Source organism: Bos indicus x Bos taurus, chromosome 25, assembly GCF_003369695.1.
Source record: "Bos indicus x Bos taurus breed Angus x Brahman F1 hybrid chromosome 25, Bos_hybrid_MaternalHap_v2.0, whole genome shotgun sequence".
NCBI lineage: Eukaryota > Metazoa > Chordata > Mammalia > Artiodactyla > Bovidae > Bos > Bos indicus x Bos taurus.
Window position 1 is genome coordinate 38811825 of NC_040100.1, and position 25947 is coordinate 38837771.

Consider the following 25947-nt stretch of genomic DNA (forward strand, 5'->3'; position numbering starts at 1 on the left):
CTACCCTGTCACTCGTCCCTCCCTGACCCCGGTCCCCCTCCGCCACATCCTTCACTTACTGGGATGAACATGGCCTCATGGAGACTGCTCCAGAGCACCAGGTCCTCGGGTTTGGGGATGGCAGTCACCTTGCTCTGGAGAGAAGTCTGCAGGTGGGATGGGGAAGGAGGTGGGGAACAAGGATTGTGAACCCAGAGGGTACGGTGCTCTCAGTGGCTTCCTCCTCCACACTTGCAAATAGAGGGGCCTTTCCAGACTGTTCTCCTCTTCCCCCCTCCCTGCCGCCACGCACCCCTGGGCCTGGAGGGCGTGGATCTGGGGTGGGAGTATGGGGCTGGACCCTCACCACTTCCCGCTGCAGTGCACTCATCTTCCGGTTCTGCCCTCTCAAATCTTCTGAGAAGGCATCTATTCTTTGTGGACTGATCTGTCAAATGAGCCAAGCCTGTGAGCCAGAGGGTGCAGGGTCTGGTCCCAGCCCAGGTTCTTCCCCAGTGCAAATGCAAGGCCTTAGACTGAGAAACCGAGAGGGAAGAACAGTTTCCAAAACAAGTGTTTCTCACGGAGTGGGAAAGGGTTCCTTGGGCAAATGGGAAATGCTAGGCTTAAAAATCATGTAAGGGGTTTCTGTATGTAGGACATTGTGGAGCCTTCAGTGGACCAAAGTACATTAGGAATCTCCAAGAAGCAGGCTGAGAAGGCATTGTTGCCAAACAGATTTGACCAAGGATCCTATTTAGCATTTCATAATACAGTTTCCTGACAGTCCCCTTGCTGCTACAGAGGGGAGCTACCCAGCCCAAGAATGAAGTTCTCAGAGTTGCCATGATGACCAAATGTGTACACTGACCTGTACATTAGGGATGATAAGGTAAATAATGTTACTGGGGGCAAGTTGTAAAACCTCAGCCACAAAACTAGCTGGAGGGTGTGGAGGCCTGGCTTTCGAGCCCAGGTCTGACTCACCGGCTGTGACCTTACATTTCAGGGATTCCATATCCTTTCACATCATGGTAATGTCTGGGTTGATATCCTTATGGCTACAGAAGCTAGAACATATGCCTATGCAAGGTTTACTCTACTTTTCAGTGTGAACAAAGTTTCCCAGACAAAGAATAAGTATTCTCTTTCTGCTAAGTTGATGGACTTTAAGTCTGCAGCTTCTAGGACTTGAGAATGAAGCCAACCTGGAGGAAAGTACCACTGAAGGAGAAACCTTGATGTGGTATGAGCACCTTGATCTGGCTGTACCTGACAGCATTCCTGACATTTTTAGTAAACGAGACAATAAATTATTTTGCCTAAGGCAGAATGAATTAGGTTTCTGTTACTCACAAATGTCTTTTCACAGTAGGATGAGGGTCATGGTGGAAACTGCAGAGTTCAGTGGGATGGGCCAAGTGGCTGGGCCATGTCAGTCCCCTTCTCTTGCCCCCATATCTGTGTTCTTTGACTAAGAATAGGCTTCTTGGATCTATCTGGTCACCCCAGCCGCCAGAGGTTCAAGCAGCAGGACCACTATGAGGGATGCTGGGGAGGATCTACCTTCTCAAACACGTCTTTCAGCATGGCCACCTCCTTCCCGAGGGTTTCAACGGAGACCTTGAGTGCATAAATGTCTGTGAGCAGATCCTGCAGGGTTCTTATGGACTGAAGAGGGAAGAGGAAAGGAAAATGTGAAGTAGAGTGTAGTTAGCGGAAAAGACAGGTAAAGTGTGGAAGCTCTCTGGTGATGGTCATGGTTCTAGAAGTCTTCTTGACTCTTCCAAGGCCGAGGCTGGAACATATTCACAAGTCATAAAATGACAGTGATGTCAGTCGTGCTCTGAGCTCTCAGGGGGCCTAAGTGGGAAGGGGGCAACCCTGGGTGTGAATGTGTTCAGTAAGCAGGAGTCATTCATCATGAAACACCTCATGCCCTTTAGTGAGAACCACTGGAGGGTCAACAAGGCAGTTACTGGATTTACATTTTTGCTATGGTCTCTTTTGTTTCTTTTGCATTTATTTCTGCTCTAATGTTTAAGATTTCTTTCCTTCTACTAACAATGGTTTGTCAATTTTATTTATCCTTTCAATGGATTTACATTTTTAAAGGGTCCTTATGGCTGCATGTGTAGATTCACCCTGGGAGGTAAGGGGAAAAGCCAGAGGAGGAGGGAGGAGACTTCAAAGCAAGTGCTAATGGGTGCATTATAGCTCAGCTTCACCGATGACCCGGGCTGTTACTGCATTTTCCTAGATTTTGAAGTCCTCGATCATTAAATGGGTATGAAAAAATGTGATAATGTATATAGAGGGTATAGTGCATAGTTAGGCATTCATATTAACACAAATAAAAAATGGTGAAATGGCAGAAGTCCTTCTTATCTGTGGCGGCAGTGGTGGCGGTTTAGTTGCTAAGTCATGTCTGATTCTTGTGACCCCATGGACTATAACCTGCCAGGCTCCTCTGTCCACGGGTAATTACATTAAATGTAAATGGTTGAAACTGAATTACATTAAATGTAAATGTAAACATTAAAAGGCACAGATTGGCAGAATACATAAGAAAATATGATCCAACTCATATTATCTATAAGAGACACGTTTTATTATCTATTTATTAATTTTAGGCTGTGCTGTGCAGCATGTGGGATCTTAGTTCTCCAACTAGGGATCTTTTAGTTATGGTGTGCCGGATCCTTAGTTGTGCCATGTGGGATCTAGTTCCCTGACCAGAGATTGAACCTGGGCCCTCTGCATTGGGAGTGCAGAGAGTCTCAGCCACTGGACATCAGCCAAGTCCTAAGATATAATAATTATAAACATACATACACCTAGTAGGGAAGCCCTAAAAACATATGCGGCAAAATCTGAGAGAATGGAAAGGAGAAATAGTTAAGACTTCAATATCCCATTTTCAATAATGGATAAAACAGCTAGACAGAAGATCATCAAGGAAACAGGAGATTTGAACATCACTATAGACCAACTGGATGTAGCAGACATCTGCAGGACACTCCACTCAACAGCGGCACGATGCACACAGGACATCCTACAGGATCGCCTATACTAAGGCTGTAAAACAAAACTCAGTACATTTAAAAAGATTGAAGTCATACAAAATGTATGATTTTTGTATAACAAAAATATATAACAATGGAATTAAATTAGAAATCAGTAGCATTTGATTTGGAATTTGAAAGTTCACAAATATATGGAAATTAAACAGCCCTGTCCTAACTAAACAAGGGGTCAAAGAAGAAATTGCAAAGGAAATTAGAAACACTTTGAGATGAATTAAAATGAAAATGCTAGGACTTCCCTAGAGACCCAGTTGCTGAGACTCCCTGCCCCCAAGGCAGGAGGCCTGGGTTTGGTCCCTGGTCTTGGCACTAGAGCCCATATGCTGCAACTGAGTCTGCACGCCACAGCCGAAGATCCTGTGTGCAGCACAGCCAAACAAATAGATGAATAAGCTTTTAAAAAATAAATAAGATGAAAACACAAACACACCAAAACCTATGGGATGTAGCTAACACAGTGCTTAAAGAGAAATTTTAGCTGGAAGTGACTATATTAACAAAGAAGAAGGATCTCAAATCAACAGTCTAGCCGTCAACCTTAAGACACTGGGGAAAGTAGATCAAAATAAACTTCAAAGGGATAGGAAAAATGAAATGATAAAGATTGGAGTGGAAACCAATGAAAGAGAAAATGAAGAATAACACGGGGAATCAATGAAACTAAAAGCTGGTTCTTTGAAAAGATCAACAATAAACCTTTTGCTAGATTGACCAAGAGAAAAAGAGAAGATTCAAATTACTAGAATGAGAAATGAAATAGGGAATACCGCTACTGACCCTACAGAAATAAAAAGAATTATGAAGGAATACTATGAACAGTTGTATGCCAACAAATTAGATAAGTTGGATAAGATGGACAAATTCCTAGAAAGACATAAACTTCCAAAGCTGACTCAAGAAAAAAATAGATAATCTGAATAGACCTGAAACAAGTAAAATGATTGAATTATCAAAACAAAAACAGCACATGAAAAAAGGCCAAGCCGGGTGGCTGCACCAGTGACTTTTATCAAACCTTTAAAGGAGAATTAACACCAACTCTTAACACATTACTGACTAGAGACGTATTAACGCTACCGGTGTTCGTTTCTACAAAAATCCCCGGATCAATAATGTGTTAACAAACTTCTCCAGGGACTTCCCTGGTGGTCCGGTGGTTAAGAATCCACCTGCCAATGGAGGGCACACAGGTTTGATCCCTGGTCCAGGAAGACCCGACATGCCACACAGCAACAAAGCCCACGCGCCACAAGTACAAGGACCACTCGCCTGGAGCCCGTGCTCAGCAACAAGAGAAGCCTCCTCAACGAGCAGCCCCCACACCACAGCGAAGAGTAGACCCCACTCACTGCAACTGGAGAAAGTCTGTACACAGCAATGAGGATGTAGTGCAGCTAAGAATGAATACATAAATAATAGATCTGGTAAGAAAAAAAAACAACCCCAAACTTTTCCAAAAAACAGAAGAATTCCTAACTCATTCTATAATGAGGCCAGTGTTGCACTGATAAAAATCAAAGACACCACAGGAAAACTACAATATGGATGCAAAACTCCTCAACAAAATGCTATCAGCCTGAATCCATAAACATAGAAGACAAATAATCCAATTAAAAATGAGCAAAGATCTGAACAGACATTTCTCCAAAGATGATATACAAATGACCAATAAGCACACGAAAAGGTGCTCAACATCGTTAGTGACAGTCGCTCAGTCCTGTCTGACTCTTTGCAATCCCATGGACTGCAGCCCGTACAATTGATAAATACAATTATTTAGCAAAAAAAAAAAATTACTGATACATGCTACAGATAAACCTAAAGATATTATGGTAAGTGAGGAATGGGGCTCAAGGAGGCACAGGAATGGAGAATGACAGTTAATGGTTTAAGGGGGTTCTTTCCGGGTTGTTGATAATGTCCTAAAACTGACTGTGAAAGTTGCACACGTGTGAGTATACTAAAATCACTGCATTCTACGTGTGTGTGTGCTAAGTCATTTCAGTCATGTCTGACTCTTTGTGACCCCATGGACTGTAGCCTACCGGGCTCCCCTGTCCACGGGGTTCTCCAGACAAGAATAATTGGAGTGGGTTGCCATGCCCTCCTCCAGGGGATCGTCCCAATCCAGGGACTGGACCCATGTCTCTTATGTCTCCTGCATTGGCAGGCAAGTTCTTTACAACAAGAACCACGTGGGAAGCCCTGCATTGTATACTTCATTTTAAATTGAGGTACAGGGACTTCCGTGGCAGTCCTGTGCTTAAGACCTCACCTTCCAATGCAGTGGGTGCAGGTTTGATCCCTGTCCTGGGAGCTAAGATCCCACCTGCCTTGCAGCCAAAAAAAACCAAAACATAAAACTGAAGCAATTTGGTAACAACTTCAGTAAGCACTTTAAAAATGGTCCACATTAAAAAAAAAAACTTAAATAAATTGAGTATAATTGGTATATAACATTGCTATACACTTTAAATGGATGAACTCTCTGTTATGTGGAATTTATCTCAATAAAGCTTTAAAAAACAGCATTTTTGTTTTACCTGGGGGAAACTGTCAACACTGTCTATTGGATAGTATTCATGAGTTATTGTTAATTTTGCTGGGAGTGATAATGGTATGAAGAGACCAGCTTTCCAAGGCCTTATCTGCTGGAGGTGAAAAAATGCTTTTCAGAGGAATCTACAAGGACCAGGTCCCCCATCCATGCAGGACTTCTCTCCCTCCCCTTGTCTCTCCAGGTGTAACCAGGAGGACTGAGTTACCTGAGCAGGTATCAACCTCCCTCCCATGGGGAAGTGCAGGGCAAACCCAGGAAAAATGGCCTGGCTGCCCTGAGGGCAACGGCTGCACCAGAGAGGAGGAAGACTCATCTCAAGAGGCGCTGGTCTCAAAGGCTCAGAGGTAAAGAATTACCTCAGGAGACACGGGTTCGATCCTTGCACTGGGAAGATCCCCTAGAGGAGGGCATGGCAACCCACTCCAGTATCCTTGCTTAGAGACTCCCAGGGACAGAGGAGCCTGGCGGGCTAAAGTTCTTAGTGTCACAAAGAGTTGGAAATGACTGAAGCAACTTAGCATGCACAGTGGGACCTACGAGTGTATTTATGGAAATAGGGTGAGCCCGAACAATCTTAATATTAAATAACAAACAATGGTCCTTCATTTTCCCCCGTGAGGCTGGTGGCGGCCGGCCAGCAGGGGTTATCATCACAGATGAGATAACCGAGGCCTCAAGGAGACAGGCAGGGTCTTCTGAACAACTTTCTAGAGCTCCTGGTCAGGGCTGCCTGGGAACCTGTGATTCTGGAAGACTCCCTGGCGCCCAAAGTCTGGGTCGGCACCCCCATGGAAGTTATGGAGACGATGTACAGTGAGCCAGGAGCCCATGCTTTCTAACTCAGCACTTCTCAATGGGGCAGTCTGGCCCCCGTGGGCGTTTGGCTAAGTCTGGAGACATTCCTGGTTGTCATACTGAGGGGTGCCCTGTCCTCTAGTGGCTGGAGGCCAAGGATGCTTAGTGTCCTCAGTGCACGGGACACTCTCCACCACAGAGAAGCCTCTGGCCCCAGATGTCAACCATGCCGAGGGCTAGAAACTGCAATCTAAGCCTGCTTAGTGAGGCCCTGCTGTCCCGCCCCTGAGCCCCCAAACCCGGCAGTGTGCTGACCAGGAGCACCAACCCTCTTGCCATGCCTGTAGGTCCTTCCAAGCCATCTCTGCAGACGTCCCCTGGGTGCCTGCCTTAGTCTCCAGGGCGCCATTCACCCTGTCTGGGATGGATGCTGGGGCTGGCAGGCTTGTCTTTCCCCATAAAGGGTGGCATTTGCTCTGCCAGACTGACTGATGCAGGCGGAGGTGGGGGGGATGGTGGGGGTAGGTTGCAGACTCTTAGCTAAGCAGCCTGTACCGCCCTAGAACCAGCTACCATGGCAACCCTAACAATGGGTCACCGTGGTAACCCCAGCATCCTCAGCCAGGCTGGGACTTGGTGACATTCTGTAACGGTAGTGGGGATATTCTTAGGTGTACAAGTAGTCCTCTGAGGGCGGCGTGACCAGTTCCGAACCTGTCCACCAGTCCACTGTGTGAGCTGGCTGGGACATTCCGGGTAATCGTGATTTCTAAAAGCCTTCATCCATTAAGGCAGGTTGCTCTGGAGGGGCTGACACCTCAGACACCATGCAGCTCTGAGGCCTGTGTAACCTGCCCTCAGCCACCCCTGCAGCCTGCTGTGTGTCTAGTAACAATTCTTGTCTTAAGGTCTATCTGTCTGTGGTTAGTACAGTCACTCTGGCTCTCTTCTGGCGGTTACTTGTGTGCAATGTCTCTTTCTATCCTTTTATTTCCAACCTGTTTGTCTTTGAATCAAAGTGTGTCTCCTGGAGACAGCATATGGGTTAGATGATGTTTTTTTTTTTTCTTTCTTTTAACTGCTTCTGCCAACCCCTGCTTTTTGTGCATATGGGAAAACACACAAAGCAATACTAAAGTGCACAATTTGGCGGCGTTCGGCACATTCACGAGTGTGTACGACCATCACCACTGTTTAGTGTTCCAGAACGTTTTCATCACCTCCAAAAGAAAGCCCGTTCCCACCAGGACTCAACCCCCAGCCCCTGGCAACCGCCACTTTCTGTCACTACGGACTGGCCTATTCTGGGCAGATTGCCTGTGAACAGAGTCATGCACAGCGCGGTCCTCTGTGCCCAGAGGCTCTCACTGAGCACGGGGATTTACGGTTCACACTGCGCCGCTTTGCCCTCATCTCATCAGGCCACCTTGGCCAGAACAGACATCCAGCTCTGTGCTGAGCAGTTCCCACGCTTTATCTTGCTTAATTGTTGTAACAATCTTGGAAGGAGGAAGCCACGGACGCCCCTCACCCTTCCGGGTGATAAGTGGCAGGGCATCTCAGCGTCCACATTCCTATGCCTTCCGCTTGCCCACTCAGCACAGGCTGAGTCTGGCTCCCCGTTTTGTAACCCTGACCTCTCTGCACCTCCGTTTCCTCATGTGTAAGCTCAGGATAATGACAGCACCTGCCTCTTAAGAGTCGCTAAGAAGACTGACGGAGGAACAGATGTAGCGCCTGGCTCACCTGGTACGCAGTGAGCTCTTATTCTCAAGATCACTCCCCCGGGGATGGGCCCAGTCGGGGAGCTAGGGCGAAAGGGAAATGAGGAGAAGGGGCATGAGACCCAGAAAAGTCAGACTGGTGAACTCTGGCCTGTCCTCCTTGTGGCCCAGCGACTCTGGGTTCTAGGAAGGGAGTTAGGCTTGTCTGATATCTCTACAAAACCCTGGCACCGGGGCTCCCACCTTTCTCAGCTTAAACGTAAAGCCTGGTGGCCCCTGTGTGTGGATACCGTCTGGGGTGCCTGCTAGTCGAGGCAGCGGGAACAGGCCCCGGGGGGCTCTAATTCTTAGGCACCACCCTGCCTGTCCGGCTAGGAGTGGACGTCTGACCCCAGGTATGCTGTCTCATTCTCTTACCTAAAAATTATAATCAGAAAACCTGGAGACTGGTGGCTGGAAGCTGAGACGTGTTAAAGCCATATTCAAGATGTAGGTTGAAGTGAAGGCTTTCACCCTATCAGGCCCGCCCACCTACTTTCTTCCTTTTTTGCTGCTGCTGAGAAACCCCTGCGTCCTTCAAAGTATACACTCCTTTGTTTAGAAAGAGTCTCAACCCAAATGCCCGTCAACAGCTGAGTGGTTAAACCCGATGTTGTCTGTCCCTACAACAAAATACTATTTAGCCATAAAAGGGGGTGAAGCACAGACCCAGGCTACAATGTGGGTGAACCTGGGAAATCTGGTGCTCAGAGAGAGAAGCCAGACACAAAAGGCCACATATTGCACAATTCCATTTATGCAAAATGCCCAGATCTGGTAAATCTTCAGAGCCAGAGAGCAGGTGGGTCTTGTAGGGGGATGGGGAAGAGACATGGACACAGGGTTCCTTTTGGAGCCACGGAAACAGTTTAGAAGGGGGCGGGGGTGGTGCTCATATTACATCATCAATGAGCCAAAATGCCACGCGGTTGTTCGCTTTATGCTACGTGACTTGCACCTCAATTTAAAATAGAAGAGTGTTGGGGAGTTTCCTGGTGGTCCAGTGGCTAAGACTCCATGCTCCCTATGCAGGGGGCCCAGGTTCCATCTCTGGGTTACAGGGGACTAGATCCCACATGCCGCAACTAAGACCCGAGCTGCCAAACAAATAAAAATATTTTAAAAATAAAAATAAATTTAAACACAAGAGAGTTAACCTAAGACGTCGTGAAATGGTCCCTCCGTGTGATGGATGTCCTCTGGCACCCCCGCACACCCATCCTCTGCCCCCACTCAGTGCCCCCAGGAGCTGCCAGCAAGCTGTGCCCTCCACACCCCGGGGTGCTCTGACTTCTGGCCCTGCTGTGTGGCCATGGGAGGAAGGCAGGAGAGAGGAGCCAGGGTATTTATTCCCCAAGATCCAACTCTTCCCTGAGGCTACAGCTCCAGATGTATAACTGTGCGGCGTGGGGGGCAGGCGAGCGAGTGGTCCAAGGTGGGTCCTGAAACAGGAGGCCTCGGCTCACTGCCTGTTCCACCGTCACGGGCTCTGCACCCTCAGCCAATCCATGAACGTTTCTGGCTATCAGTTTCCTCGCCTGTAGGTCCTATGCTTCCCAGGGGGCTCAGATGGTAAAGAATCCGCCAGTGATTCAGGAGACCAGGGTTTGATCCCTGGGTTGGGAAGATCCCCAGAGAAGGAAATGGCAACCCACTCCAGTATTCTTGCCTGGAAAATCCTGTGGACAGAGGAGCCTGGGGGCTACAGTCCATGGGGTCGCAAAGAGTCAGATATGACTGAGCAACTAACACTTTAGTTTCTTCACCTGCAGATCTTATAGGTCTTCGATTATTATTTTTTTTCCACTGATGTGAGATTCACATAACATACCATTTCAAAGTGTATGGTTCAGTGAATGCATTTAGGGCATTCACAATACAGTACAAACGCCAGCTCTATGTGGTTCCAAAACCTCATTATCACCCCCAAAAGGAAACCCCGTAACCACTAGGCAGTTCCTCCCACCCCTGCTCCCTCCAGCCCCTGGCAGCCACTCATCAGCTTTCTGTCTCTGTGTATGCGCCCCCTCCAGACACTGTGGCCTTCTTACCTCTACACTGATGAAGGATGCAAACCTGGCCACTCAGGTTGCAAACTCAAGGTTCCACCTGAGACCAAAGCTAAATCCCTCCCCGTTTAAGGGAAGGGCCTCTCATCGGGGGTGATGGGGGGCGGGTAGGGCTGAACACCGGGCAGGAGAGTCAAGGTGAAGGGCCGTGTCTGGAGGCTGGGTGGCTTACCTTGGCCACAGCCTCCTCGTTGCCCTCCACCTTCTTCCGGAGCCTGATCAGGTTCCACAGCTCCTGGGCGGGCTGCCTGGTGCCCTGGCTGCTCTCCACCAGCTGGGCGGTGGACGGCATGTCCCTCAGCGCAGCCAGCTGGCTCTCCAGCATGTCCACGCGGCTCACCAGGTGGTCGAAGATGTTGCCGAGCCTCTTCAGGGGGCTGAGGGTGGGTTGGGCGTCCCCTTCCCGTGACGGGAATGTGACTGACACAGAGGCTTGGAGGAAGTCCTCATCCCCTGAGAGGTCCTTCTCGAGCTCCGCCATGTGGATGTGCTCCAGGATGCCGTGGAGCAGGAAGTGCAGGGCCTTGAAGTTCACCACCCCGCACTGTGGGATGGCGATGTTGACCAGCTCCGAGAACTTGAGTGAGAAGCTCATTTTGCTAGGGTCATGGGCTGGCCCCAGCCGGCCTTCTGGGCATGCGTGGGGACAAATGGTGGCTTTCAGTGGGCCCTTGGGTGGCACGGACAGGTACTCAGGCTCCTGGGGAGCCTGCAAGTCACAGTGGTCAGGGAGAGAATGGCTTCTGCCCTGGTTGGAGCTCAGATCACTTTCCAGTTGCTAGGACACCAGAGAATGTGGGCGAATGGGTGAGCTTCCGAGAGCCTAGGGTGGGCAGAGTAGCTGCTCAGTTAGTCACTGAGGAATGTTCCGACAGACCCATGGGCCGTCTTTTATAAATACGCTGTGCATGCTGAGTCGCTTGGGGCTTCTCTCCAGTTGAGATACGGAGGTTTGGTAGTTGTAGCGGGCAGGCTTAGTTGCCCTTGTGACATGTGGGATCTCGGTTCCCTGACCCGGGATGGAACCTGTGTCCCCTGCTTTGGGAGGCAGATTCTTAACCACTGGACCTCCAGGGAAGTCCCCAGGCTGACTTAATTCAAGTCCTTCAGTTATGTAAGAGCCGATGACCCCTTCTGGGAAGCAGGCAGAGGGGTGAGAGAGAAGCAACTCACTTCTCGGAAGCCTCTAGAATCAGGACTCCTCCTTGGAGTTAGGAAACCCTAGGTTCCTGCTCTGGGAGCCCAACAAACTGAGTAAATGTCAGTTCACTAGCAGATACCGAAGCAAGCCCTGAATTTCTCCTTGTGTAACTGAAGAGAATTCATGTTGGAGCAGACACTTTTTGTAGCATCAGTGTAAATTTCACATAAACCATCGATCAAGTATGCAGTTCATGATGGGCCTCCAAAAAAGTCAATAGAGTCTCTAGGGAAAGACCAGCCTCACTCTGGGGTGGTTTTCATGGTCTGGGTTTGGCAATCAAGGTCTCTATCTTCAGGATCTGGTACTAGAACCAACAGCCCATTTTGTTTCTGACAACCACTTGCGTTGTGGCGGGTGATGTCCGCTGTCCAAAGCCTGAAGTGCAGGGCCTGCTCAGTGAGAGGACTGGACAGCTCATGTGTACAAAAGCAGGAGGTCTAACCACACACAGTCCAGCTAATGACCTCCTGCCCCGCACGCTTCTCTCTAGGTACTGAGATGAGCATCCTGGGGTTGACTTCAGCCACCCTCAGCTACAAGGGGGTGCAAAAGAGGAGAGAGGCAGCTTGGACGGGGAACTGGCCCTGCTAGGCGGGAGTTCACTCCTGTGATGATAACTTCCCAGGAGCCCTGACTGACAAGGCTGCTGTGCCCCGTGATGAGCTCAAGACCTAACAAGACCAGTCCCGGTCATGCCTGAACTCAGCCAAGAACAGAAAGTCGTCCAAACTACAAACATGACCATGTGTAACAGCGGCCTCCCGGTCCCAACCCGAGGGAGGCCTCCTCCCTCTATGGCAGGGGCCACACGCCCTTAAGCCAGGGGCCGCTCCACTGAACCTCTCCTCACAGGGCCGGCCTCGCCCAGCCCACCGGACCTTCCCCCCCTCCACCCACTGCATAAACAGGCAGGCAGGAGCTGCACTCTGGGGACTCCAGCTCCCAGGCCACCTCATCAGTGACCCTTGAAGCCAGCATCGGGCTGAGCCCATGGCGCCTGCCACCTCAGACGGAGGTCCCAGTAATGGTGGGTTCAGCTGCCTCCGAGTGGCCACCACGATATCTGGCTGCTACTTCTTCAGACCTGGCCTCTTTTTGGTGCAGCACCTTTCTGCTCAGGGTGTAATACCCACCAGGCTTGAGCCACCCCAGCAGCCCTGCTCAGCCATTGGTTGGTGCTGCAGCGGGCCCCTCCCCCAAGTAAGCTACCCGATATTGAGCGACTGTCCACCAGCAGCCATTAGTGGTCCTGCTCAGCCACTGGTCGGTGCCACAGTGGGCCCCACCCCCTCCTGTATAAACAGGAGCTGGATTTCCACTGAGGGAAGATGGTGTTTTTGAGACACCAGTCTGCCATCTTCTCAGTCTGCTGCATGTGCTCATTCGCTCAGTTGTGTCCAATGCTTTGCAACCCTATGGGCTATAGCCCATCAGGCTCCTCTGTCCATGGGATTCTCTAAGGCAAGAACACTGGAGTGGGTTGCCATGCCCTCCTCCAGCATCTTCACGACCCAGGGATCAAACCTGCGTCTCTTATGTCTCCTGCATTGGCAGGCAGGTTCTATAGCACTGGCACCACCTGGGAAGGCCCTCTGTCTGCTAGGTTTCCAATTTAAGTCATCATTCCTTGTTCCAACAACTCAGCTCCCGATTTACTGAGCAGAAAGACCTTGGGCTCAGTAACAACCACACGGCCCCTGTCCTGACTGAGCTGAGTGGCTACTTCTCGACCAGTTAGACCGTTAGACTGGCTTTGTCCCTCTAGCCTTCACAGTAAGACTGGTTAGAACACCAGTCACAGAACTCCTGCTTCCCAACCACACCAGCCCACTCCAACCGCATCACAACACTCCCCACATCGCCCCACAAGGGCTGAGTCCCAGAACAAGTCCTTCTGCCTTAGCCCTCCTGTGAGATGCCCCAGGGGTCCCCACTGTGAGGTTAGACCAAGATTTCTATTTATTTTGGCCATGTGTGCAGCTGATGGGATCTCAGTCCTCCAACCAGGGATTGAACCTGGGCCATGGCAGTGAAAGCACCGAATCCTAACCGCTGGACCACCAGGGAACTCCCCGTAGACTAACAGTTCAGGTGCTACTTACCTTGACATCCTTGGTCTCACAGGCTCCCTTGGTTTCCCCTGCTCTCATCAGACATATCTCCACTCAGCAGGAAAGCACCCCCTCACCGTGATAGATCCCCCTTGAGTCAGACCAGCTGCACTCCAGCCCACCCTCAACCTGAGGGTCCTCAATTCCCTACCAGCCCGTGAAATTATTCAGACAAGCCCACCTGAGAGTTCACCTGCCATAACTAAAACTCCTGTACTACAACTAAAGACCCTGCAAGCCACAACGGAGATCAAAGATCCTGCTGCAACTAAGACCTGGCACAGCCAAATAAATAATGAATATTGACAATAAAATAAAAATCATGTCATTCACCATAAAATTCCTAGAAGAGAACATGGGCAAAACATTCTCTGACATAAATCACAGCGATGTTTTCTTAGGTCAGTCTCCCAAAGCAATAGAAATAAAAACAAAAATATACAAATGGGACCTAATCAAACTTACAAACTTTTGCACAGTAAAGGAAACCATAAACAAAAGGAAAAGACAACCTATGGACTGGGAGAAAATATTTGAAAATGATGCAACCGACAATGTCTTAATTTCCAAAACATACAAACAGCTTACACAACTCAAGAACAAAAAACCAACCCAAGTGAAAAATGGGCAGAATACCTAAATAGACATTTTTCCAAAGAAGACGTACAAATGTCCACTAGGCACAATGAAAAGATGCTCAACATTGCTAATTATTAGAGAATTCTAAATTAAAACCACAATGAGGTACCACACTGGACAAAATGGCTAACGTCAAAAAGTCTACAAATAATAAATGAAGAGGGTGTGGAGAAAATAGAACTCTCATACACTGCTGGTGGGAATGTAAGCTGATACAGCCACTTGGCAAACAGTGCGGAGGTTCCTCAAAAAATGAAAAATAAAGTTGCCAAATGATCTAGCAATTCCGCTCCTGGGCATATATCTGGACAAAACTATAATCTGAAAAGATACATGCACCCCTATGTTCATAGCAACACTATTCACAACAGTCAAGACACAGAAACAGCCTAAATATCCACTGAAAGATGCATGGATGAACAGGCTGAGGTACATATATACAATGGAATATTACTCAGCCCCGAAAGAATGAAATAATGCCATTTGTAACAACATGGATGGATCTAGAGATTACTAAGTGAAATAAGTTAAATACCATATGATATCATTCATACGTAGAATCTAAAATACGACACAATTGAACTTACTGACAAAACAGACAGACTCACAGACATAGGGAACAGACTGGTGGTTTTCGAAGAGGGTGGTGGCGGAGGGAAGGACTGGGCGTTTGGGATTAGCAGATGCAAACTGCTCTATGTAGGACGGATAAACAAGTCCTACTGTAGAGCACAGGGAACTATACTCGACATCCTGTGATAAACCAGAATGGAAAAGAATACGAAAAAGAACACTGTGCACATGTATAACCGAATCACTTTGCTGTACTGCAGAAATCAGCACAACATTGTAGATCAACTATACATCAATAAAATGTTTTAAAAATCGTGTCATTTTTGGTCTGAAAATGTAACATTTGTTTTAAAAATGAAAGACTCAAAGACATGGCTGCTGGTGGGGAAGAGGCCACTTCACAGGGTGCTCTCAGCTTCCTGGAGGGTCTGCTGTCCCCAGGGACCCTACCCGAGAGGGACACTACCCTTAGATCAGCAGATAGCCGCTGTGAGCTGGCACCACTCCATTTTGGTGGCAGAACCCTAACTCAGACAATTTTGGTAAAGACTTCTCACTGAGACGTTCTCTGAGTGGCTGGTCAGAGCCAGAAGCCAATCAATATGATGGGAATCAAACAGGAACATTTTTTTCCTCCCAAATAAATTGAGGTCAATGATTAAATCAGTTCTGTAAAGTTTCGTTCTTCTGCTTTGCCCAGACAAACCATTTTTCTCACTGGATAAACAGATAAGAATGGTAACTAGTCTTATCTATAGTGTTCCTTTCTTCTCTTGCTCTGGAAAGAACCCAAAGGAGGAAAGACTTGGGTCACTGGTGGAGGATTAGAGCTTGTGATGAACGTCTGCACTTTCTGGCTGCCGGGTATCTGGACATTCTGCTTATTAGGGGTGGGGGGAAGGTGGGGGATCTCAGGACAGGTGCAGGCGAGCTGCCCCCTACTCAGAAGCTGAAGGTCTGGGACTTTCCTGGTGGCCTAGTGATTAGGATTCAGGGCTTTCACTGCCATGGCCCAGGTTCAGCCCCTGGTAAAAAAACTGAGATCCTGCAAGTCGCAGGGTGCAGCAAAAGAAAAAAAAAAGCTCTGGAGATTCCACTCCACCCACCGAGGTTTATTTTGTAGTTAGATGGGAGAAATCAACAAGGCAACTGCTGTCTCTGGTTCTGAATTTTGAGACCAATGTTTCATTTAATATTTACTTATTTTTAAAATTTTTTGCTGCACTGGGTGTTCATTGCTGCCCGCAGGCTTTCTCTAGTTGCTATGCCCTGGCTTCTCACTGCCTGTGGAGCACAGGCTCCAGGTGCTGTGGGCTTCAGTAGTTGCGGTACATGGGCTTAGTTGCCCCTCAGCATGTGGAATCTTCCTGGACCAGGGATTGAACCCATGTCCCCTGCATTGGCAGGCAGATTCTTTCCCACTGGACCACCAGGGAAGTCCACGATCCCAATGTTTTAAAAAACCTCTTTCAATGTAAATCGGCTCCGGCCTAACCCACAGGAAGCTGTGGGCTAAGCACTGATCTGGGATGGTCTGTGGGATTGCAGTGACTCTGCCCCTCCTAACCACGCTGGGAGGCCACTCACCTCCCTGAGCCTCAGCTTTTTCATCTCCTCCTCGTCTCATCAGGATGAAGGGCCAATGGACAGGGAAAGGGATTCTGTTCAGGGACACTGCACTGTAGGTGAAGGTCCAGTGGCTGGGTCACCGGGTAATGGCAGGCTGAGCTTCCTCGCCAGGCTGTCTGGGGTGGCATCTTGGCCAGGCCCAGCTTCCTGGTTCTCATTCAAGCTGGGTTCCCAGCCAGGAACATAGGTTCATAAGTGACCGTGACCTTCCAATCAAACCTTTTTCTGCTTACGTAATGTGAGTCAGTTTCTGTTGCTTGCAACTAAGAACCTCCAACTGGTCTGAAGTGCTCATTTGTGAGGCTGGCTGAACATAAGGAAACTACAAGTGGAACCTGGTGGTGAGGGGCAGCTGGGTGTCCAGGGGAGGCCACAGCCGATCCGAGCCTGCACTTGCTGGGTCTCAGGATGCCCTGATGCAGAAAAGCGTGTCGAGCGGGGAACAGGGGCTGCAGGGTCCACATATCTGCCTGGGGGAGGTAAAATATGAGTGCACATTTGTGCACTGGGGCTTGGACAAGGCACAGTCCAGCTCTCTTAGCAATACCGTAGAGAGGCTTCCCAGGATGTGAAGGAGGAGCCCAGAGGCCTTCCAGATGCAATCCCCTCCCTGCACCCTGCCAACCATCCAGCTCACACCCTTCATCAAGCCCTGCTGACGTTCCTTCCTCAATATCTCCCAGTTCCATCCACTTCCCTCCTTGTCCGTGGCCAGCCCTGCAGTCCTGTGCTTAGGACAAAGACCAAAGCACTTGACACAGTCCCCTCGACCTCCAGGATCCCATGCCTGATGATCTGAGGTGGAGCTGAAGTAATAATGACAGAAATAAAGTGTAAAATAAATGTAATGCTTGAATTAGCCCCAAACCATCCCTGACCTACTACCCCGTCCATGGAAATGTTGTCTTCCATGAAACTGGTCCCTGGTGCTAAAAAGGTTGGGGACCACTGGTCCACAGGGTTCAAGGCTGGATTCAAGGCTCTTTTCTTTTTTGCCACACCACGTGGCATGAGGGATCTTAGTCCCCCGACCAGGGATCGAACCTGTACCCCCTGCAGTAGAAGCGTGGTTAGTCCTAATCACTAAACCACCAGGGAGTTCTCCCTACGCTTACCTCTTTGGCCTCCACACATAGCAGCTCTCTCTGTTCTCTGATTACAGCACATTAATTTTTTCTTTTTTTTTCAATTGTGATAAAATACACATAACATTAAACTTAGCATTTTAAGTACACAGTTCCCTGGTGGCTCAGCTGGTAAAGAATCCCCCTGCAATGTGGGAGACCTGGGTTCAATCCCTGGGTTGGGAAGATCCCCTGGAGAAGGGAGCGGCTATGCGCTCCAGTATTCTTGCCTGGAGAATTCCACGGACTGTATCGTCCATGGGGTCGCAAAGAGTTCGACACGACTGAACGACTTTCACTTTCAGTGGCATTAAGTACCTTCACACTGTCGTGTGACCATCGTTTCCAACATCAGTCTCTAGAACTTTTCTCGTCCTCCCAAATGTAACTCTACCCCCAGTAAACAATCAAGTAACTCCTCATCTTTTCTTCTCAAGGCCCTGGCAACTACCCTTTTACTTGCTGTATCTGTCAGTCTGAGCAATCGAGGTACTTCATACAGTATCTGTTCTTTTGTCACTGGCTTATTTCACTGAGCATAATAAAGTCCTCAAGGTTTATCCAGACGGGTAGCATGTGTCAGAATTTCCTTCCTTCTTTTTAAAAAATTAATGAATGAATGAATTTCTGGCTGTGCTGGGTCTGTGTTGCTTCACAAGCTTTGCTCTAGCTGTGGCGAGCAGGGGCGGCTCCCTGTCGCCATGGGATGCGGGCTTCTCACTGGGGTGGCTTCTCTTGTTGTGGAGCACGGGCTCTGGGACCCGCGGGCTTCAGCAGTTGAGGCACGTGGGCCCAGAAGTTGTGGCTCGAGGGCTCTAGAACACGGGCTCGATAGTTGTGGTGCACAGGCTGAGTTGCTCTGTGGCATTTGGGGTCTTCTTGGATCAGGGATCGAACCTGTATTTCCTGCATTGGCAGGTGGATTCTTTACCACGGAGCCACCAGGGAACACCCTCCTTCCTTCTTAAGGCTGAATAATATTCCACCGTATATGTAAGCCACACATTGCTTATCCACCCATCCCCTGATGGACAACAGACACTTGGGCTGTTTTCATATTTTGGCTATAGTGATTAATGCTTCTGTGACCATCGGTGTATTTGAAATACCTGTTTAAGTTTCTGCTTTCACTTCTCCTGGGTATATACCCAAAAATGGAGGTGCTGAGTCATATAGTAATTGCACGGCTAATTTTTTGAGGAACTGCCATACTGTGGTGCATCATCTTACATCCCCAGCAGAAATACACAAAGGTTCTGATTTCTCTGCATCCACACCACAACGTGCCATTTTCTGCTTTTCTGATTATAACCATTCTAGTGCTGCTGCTGCTGAGTCGCTTCAGTCATCCCCGACTCTTTGCGACCCCATGGACTGCAGCCTGCCAGGCTCCTCTCTCCATGGGGTTCTCTAGGCAGGAATACTGGAGTGGGTTGTCATGCTTTCCCTCCAGGGCATGTTCCCAACCCAGGGATCGAAAGTGCATCTCCTGTGTCTCCTGCATTGGCAGGCGGGTTCTTTACCACTAGAGCCACCTGGGAAGCCCAGCCGATACATGAGAGGTAATATCTCATCGCAGTTTTGACTTTGTATTTCCCTAATGAGCAAACTCAGGGAGACAGTGAAGGACAGAGAAGCCTGGCAGTGCTGCTATTCATGGGGTCTGAGAGAGTCAGACAGGACTTGGCTACTGAACAACAACAATTAGGGATGTTGAGCATCTTTCCACATGCATGTTGTTAGCCATCTGTATGTCTTCTTTTATAATATTTTTATTTATTTGGCTCAGTGGGTCTTAGTTGGGGGACTTTAGCTGTTTGTTGTGTCACGCGGGATCTTTCCAGCACCACAGACTCTCTAGTTCCGGTGCAAGGGCTCAGTAGTTGTGGTGCATGGCTTAGTTGCTCGGCAGCCTGTGGGATCTTCCTGGGCCAGGGATCAAACCTTTGTCCCCTGCATTGGCAGGCGGACTCCAAACACTGGAAAAGAAACTGAAACTGAAGTTGCTCAGTCGTGTCTGACTCTTCGAGACCCCTTAGTCTGTAGCCTACCAGGCTCCTCCATCCATGGGATTCTCCAGGCAAGAGTACTGGAGTGGGTTGCCATTTCTTCCTTCTAGTAAAACCAGCTCTTGTCCCCTTTAATCAAGCATCAGTAATTTGCTGTTATCTTCTTAAGGCTTCTATTCTTGCTCTCCCAACTCTCTGCATTGCCAGAGACCAAACCTTTGAGGAGAGGGACTGGGACACAGTGTGATAGAGGAGCCACTGGATCAGAAGGTTGGCAATCAGAGGACTGAACTCGAGATCTGCCCTGTGAGCTTCCCTGGTCATAAAAATGAGCAGTCACTTCCTTGCACCAGGGCCTGTTCTCTGTGTCTTAGCCTGGGATCAGCACAGGGGATGAATCAGGGAGTCAGATGGCCGGGTGAACTTGGGTAAGCCTTTAACTTCCCCCTGGGTTTGAGCCTTGGTTTCCTCATCCGTCCAGTGGATGGGGTTGGGGCTGGGCAGTGGAACAGCAATATAAAAGAAGGGTTACTAAAGGAATCAAATGGTATTTATTAAATGCCTAGCATGGTTTTCAACAAATGGCCAGCTAGCTATTCGACAGATAAAGAAACTGAGGCCCAGAGCGCTAGTGGTAAAGAGTTTGCCTGCCAGTTCAAGAGACATAAGAGATGTGGGTTCGATCCCTGGGTCGGGAAGATCCCCTGGAGGAGGAAATGGCAATTTGCTCCATATTCTTGTCTGGGAAGTTCCATGGGCAGAGGAGCCTGATGGGATACAGTCCATGGGGTGGCAAAGAGTGGGACACGACTGAGCACACACACACACCCACTACCAGAGTAGACAGGTGGGTGCTTGCTAAACTGGATGACAGATGCAAAGCGGATGACATGTGAAAAAGAGCTGTTAGCTCCCATGGGCCATACTAATGACAGAAATGTAACAAAATAGATGTTAACATTGAAATCATTCATGTGTCCATTTAGGATCTTTAGCATTTAGATTCGAAGGTCTGGCAATACCAAGTGTTCTCGAGGATATGACCAGCAGAACCCTGATGCTCTGGGGGAGTGTACGTTGGCAGAAGGACTTTGGGAAACCTTGTGCCAGGATCTACAAAGCTGAACAAAGGAGCACCCTATGACCCAGCCTCTCCCCTTCACTGGGCACCTGACAGAATTATGCTCATGCCATGCACTGGAAAGCTTGTGACAGCACTATGAGAATAGCCAAAAATTCCCACCTGGGAATTACCTGGATGCCCATGAGCAGCAAAACAGACAAACTTCGGTCTATTCACACAATGGACCATCACACGACTGTGAGAATGAACACGACAACTGTGTACAGCAATATGGATGACTCATGGGTGCAAGACTGAGCCAAAGAAGCCACAGTCAAGAGTTCATACTACATGAATCCATTTCTATAAAAACTACAGAAAGGAAGAAAGCTAATCTTTGCTGCTACAAATCAGGAGCATGGTGACCCCAGGGTGACCTTGTGCTTGGAAGGGAGTGCAAGTCAGGTCGCTGGGAGGTGGGCCCATTGGCATGTTTGGTTTGTGGGAGTGCATCATGCTGCACCCTGTTCTTATCTGTGTCAAAGGTCTGGGAACCTGCAACGATTCAAACAAATCAATCATCCAACAGTGTGGCTCCCGCAGGGGTGGCGGGTTCCCCTCCTGTCCTGTGCAAAGCGTGGGCCTGCGTCTGACGGCTTCCTCTCTCGCCCCTTCGTGCTGGCTCTCGTTACCTGTGGAGGGAGGCAAGGGTGCTGGGGGATCAGCCTAGAGCCATAGGAGCTGGCTCTGCCGGCCACTGGCTCCGCCGGCCACTGGCTCCGAAACTCCGAGTACACCACCTCTCTGCTCAACTTAGGTAAACTCGCACAGGATCCTTACAAGTATGGAGGGAGGAATGTGCTAAAGAGCTTAGCCTGGGGACTTCCCTGGTGGTCTGGTGGCTAAGAATCCACCTTGCAATGCAAGGGACATCAGTTCGATCCCTGGTCTGGGAAGAACCCACATGCTGTGGAGCAACAAAACCAGTGTGCCACGACTACTCAGCCAGTGCTCCTGAGCCAGGAAGCTGCAGCCTGCATGCCTAGAGCCCACGCTCCATGACAAGAGAAGCCTGAGCACCACAACGAACAGTAGCCCCCATTCCCCACAACTGGAGAAATTTTGTGCACGAAGACCCACCACAGCCAAAAAATTTACCAAAAAAATAAATACATCTTAAAAAAAAAAAAGACTCTGATCTTCCAAGGCAGGGGGCCCAGGTTCGATCCCTAGTCAGGCAACTAAGATCCCACAAGCCGTGTGTTGTGGCCAAAAGAGCTTAGCGTGGTACCTGGTGCAAAGGAAGTCCTCAGTGCTGTTAGTTGTGTCTCTCAGAATGATCACAAGATTGTGTTTGAGGCTTTCAAGCCAGTGTGCGTCAGCCTGGTGGGTGGAGGCCGGGTGGTAAGGAGGACGCGGAGGACTGTGGGAGGAGAGAGGCACCCACAGGGTCTCAGGCTCTGCTCCAACGAGCCGAACCCTCCAGGTAACCCTCCTTACCTGGAATGTTAGATTACACAGCTGTACTCAGTTCACTCCAGTTGCCTCCAACCTGTAACAGAAGATACAAAAACAGGCAACATGAATCTATTCATAGAAGCTGGATTGGAGGCTTCCTCCTGAGGGGTGACAGTGAGTGGACGAGGGCACAGGGAGGCTGCTGGGGAGAAAAGGTCACGCTCTGTGTCTTGAGTGAGGTCCGTGAAAATGCATCAAGCTCTATACTTAAGATGTTCACCTTTCCTTTGGGTCTCAGTGTCAGAATCGGGCTCAATTTTAGCTCTGGCCTAAGAGAACTAAACAAAGTCAGGAAGGACAGGCCACGGGAGGAAGCCACTTCCCCACGTGTGTCACCGTTTTGCCAGCAGAGGGCAGTAGTTCAGAGAGGATGGAAGCGCTCTGATTTTCCCCACTACGGGGTATTTTCTGCACAACCTGGGAAGCTGAGGAAAGTTATCTGGAATCCCATGGGCCACCCAGTTGAAGGCCTACAGGGGTTCGTCTAGAGGCAGGATGACCTAATGGCAGGGGCTGAAAGGCACCCGTGGCGGAAGGTGTGCTGGCCCTGAGGCACTCCAGCTGCCCCAGTTCAGTTCAGTCGCTCAGTTGTGTCCAACTCTTTGCAAACCCATGGATTACAGCACGCCAGGCTTCCCTGTCCATCACCAACTGCCGGAGCTTACTCAAACTCATGTCCATCGAGTCGGTGATGCCATCCAACCATCTCATCCTCTGTTGTCCCCTTCTCCTCCTGCCTTCAATCTTTCCCAGCATCAGGGTCTTTTCAAATGAGTCAGTTCTTCACATGAAGTGGCCAAAGTATTGGAGTATCAGCTTCAGAATTATCCTTCCGATGAATATTCAGGACTGATTTCCTTTAGGATCCCAGCTGCCCCAGTTAGGGTAAAATCAGGACTAAAAGGGCGGATGGCTTCGAAGTTCAGGTATGTGGTCAGTGGCAGGTGGAGAAGAGGTAGATTTGGGTGTGTTAGGGAGGAGGGAGGGGTCTGCAGAAAGTGAATGCTCCCCAGGAGAGGGTGAGACAGGCAGATATCCTGCAGGACAGCTAATGACAGCTCTTGCCAATTCCTGGGATGGTCGGATGTAGCAACATGTTAATAATGAATAAATCTACAAGGTGAGTGTATCGGAGTTCATGATTCTCATCTTGTCACTTCTCTATGTATCTGAATTTTTTTCCTGGCTGAAAGCTTTTTTGCTGTTTATTGGTTTAAGTGATCCTGTCCTCATTGCTTTTTGTATATTTTTTAAAAAAATATTTATTTATTTGGCTGCACCGGATCTTAGTTGCGCCATGCAAACTCTTTAGTTGAGGCACGTGGGATCTAGTTCCCTGACCAGGGACTGAACCCAGGCGCCCTGCACTGGGAGCACAGAATCTTAGCTGTTGGACCATCAGTGAAACCCTCTATTAGTTGACGGGTTGTTTCCACTCTTTTGCCTACAGTGAACATGAACGTTCATGCTATAAGTTTGAACAAATGCTATGGACATTAGTGTATGGGTTTTCGTGTGGACGTATTTTTCTTTTCTCTTGGGTATATTCTTAGGGGCATAATTGCGAGTAACCCTATATTTAATCTTTTGATGAACATTTGCCTTTAGTTTTAAGTCAGATACAATTCAATTGCCTCATTTATTCCTTGACTCCTTTAATAGCAAGGGGGAAATGCCAATTTCATTTTTGTGCATGAAGGAATGGAGGCCCAGGGCATTGTAAAGACAGCAGATACTAACACTTCCATTTGTATCGAGTGTCAGTAAGTGCCAAGATCCATGCAAAGTGGCCTAACTGCAGTAAGCCAGTCCATCCTCACAACAGCCCCACGAAGCTGGTCTTATATTCAATCCCATCTGTGGTTGGAAAAATTAAGTACTTTGAATGAGGCCACACAGCTGTACAGTCCAAGACTTAAACCCAGTTCCGTCTTAATAAACTTAGGCTTTCAGTGGTGCTCAAGGTGAAAGCGAAAGTGTTAGTTGCTCAGTCATGTCAGACTCTGTGATGCTATGAATTGTAGCCCGCCAGGCTCCTCTGTCCATGGAATTCTCCAGGGAAGAATACTGGAGGGGTTGCCATTTCCTTCTCCAGGGTATCTTCCCGACCCAGGGATCAAACCCAGGTCTCCCTCTGCTGTTTAGTGGACTCTGGAGCATCAGCAAATCCTCACCAGCCTCTGGCATAGTAAGGTTTGCCTGTACTCTTCTACTGCGCGGGACGCTCTGGACCACCCTTGACCTCCCTCCTCTCTGACCCTTCTCAGTCTCCACAATTCTTCCCTCTGGATCCATTCTAGAGCCCTCTCCCTTCCTAATGGGTCTTCCTGCCTCCAGTCTCTGCCCCTTCCTCACTGCCAGATGGTCTGTCCAAAGCACACATCTGGTCACATCACTCAGCTTTAAATCCTCACCATTCCCCACTACCACCAAACAGGATCAGTGCTACTTGCCATAGACGGGTCCAGAAGACCAGTCTTTCCTGACCAGAACCCTCCCATTTAATATCCTGTGAAGAACTGCTTGCATTTTTCCAGAGATTCTTGGCGTCACTTCTCTGGGACTTTGCAGGAGCAGTTCTCACTGCCTGAGTGCCCTTCCCCACTTCTTCCACCTGGGGATCTGTCACACATCTGTCAAATCCCAACTTCAATGTCTACCTCCTCTGAAGCTTTCTCCATTTGAGTGCTTCCTCCCTGACTTCGCAAAGCACTTGGTCTTGCAGTCTTCAACACAAACTACTATATTAGCCTCCCTAGCTGGACTGTGCACTTCAAGAACAGAGACTGGGCTTTATTCCATTCTGTGTATTTCCAGGCCTGGAACAAGATCTTGCTTGGTTGAATGAGTAAATGAATAAATGTTTGATATCTGCACTATCTCATACAATAGCTACAAGCTGCATGTGGCTATTGAGCCTATGAGATGCAGCTGAACCAATCTGAGATGTGTAAAATAAGTATAAAATACACTGGATTTTGAAGACTTGGTGTGAGAAAAATAAGAATGCAAAATATCTCACTGATAATTTTTTATGTTGATTAAATATTGAAACAATAACATTTTGCATTGTGTTGTGTGTGTGTGCTCAGTCATGTCCAACTCTTTGCAACCCTATGCACTGTAGCCCACCAGGCTCCTCTGTCCATAGAATTTCCCAGGCAAGAATACTATTTCCTCCTACTCCATGGGATCTTCCTGACCCAGGGATCGAATTTCTTGTGTCTCCTTCATTGGCAGGCGGATTCTTTACCACCGAGCCACCTGGGAAGCCCAATATTTTGCATATTAGGTTAAATAGAGTTAATCTCATCTGTTTCTTTTTACCTTTTAAACATAATTAGTAGAGACTTTAAAAACTACATGTGTGCTGGTCTCCCAACTTCCTAATTGCTTCTCGGTCTAAACCATGCTCCTCACAACAATCAGAATAATTTTTTTTAAAAGTCAATCAAATCATATGGAGTTGAGTCTCATTGTTAGTGGTATTTATGTTCTATAAAGCCGCTGCAACTTCCCAGCCATAAAAAGGAATGAAATAATGCCATTTGCAGAAACATGGAGAGACCTAGGGATGATCATATTAAGTAAGCTAGAAAAACAAATATCAGGGACTTCCCTGGTGGTCCAGTGGCTAGGACTCCCCACTCCCAATGCAGGGGGCCTGGGTTTGATCCCTGGTCAGGGAACTAGATCCTACATGTTACGATGAAGATCGAAGATCCCATATGCCACACAAGACCTGGCCAAATAAATTAATAAACATTTTTTTAAAAAAGAAAAACAAATATCATATGATATTACTTATATGTGGAATCTAAAATA

At 48.5% G+C, this 25947-nt stretch overlaps 1 protein-coding gene across 6 annotated transcripts in view; it reads right to left on the bottom strand.

Moving 5' to 3' along the window:
• The window catches only part of C25H16orf96 (chromosome 25 C16orf96 homolog), a 59339-nt gene that overhangs the window by 25189 nt on the left and 8203 nt on the right, over nt 1–25947 (bottom strand). For 3 of the 6 annotated variants that reach the window (XM_027528115.1, XM_027528112.1, XM_027528113.1), the window contains exons 2-7: nt 22105–22156; nt 21896–22027; nt 10425–11989; nt 1546–1650; nt 347–427; nt 60–146 (exon numbers count right to left, since the gene is read on the bottom strand). In XM_027528115.1, the coding sequence (XP_027383916.1) occupies nt 60–146; nt 347–427; nt 1546–1650; nt 10425–10847 (696 nt within the window). In that variant the 5' untranslated portion in view covers nt 10848–11989; nt 21896–22027; nt 22105–22156. The remainder of the gene's footprint in view (nt 1–59; nt 147–346; nt 428–1545; nt 1651–10424; nt 11990–21895; nt 22028–22104; nt 22157–25947) is intronic. The other 3 variants (XM_027528116.1, XM_027528114.1, XM_027528117.1) reach the window with 3 other exon arrangements.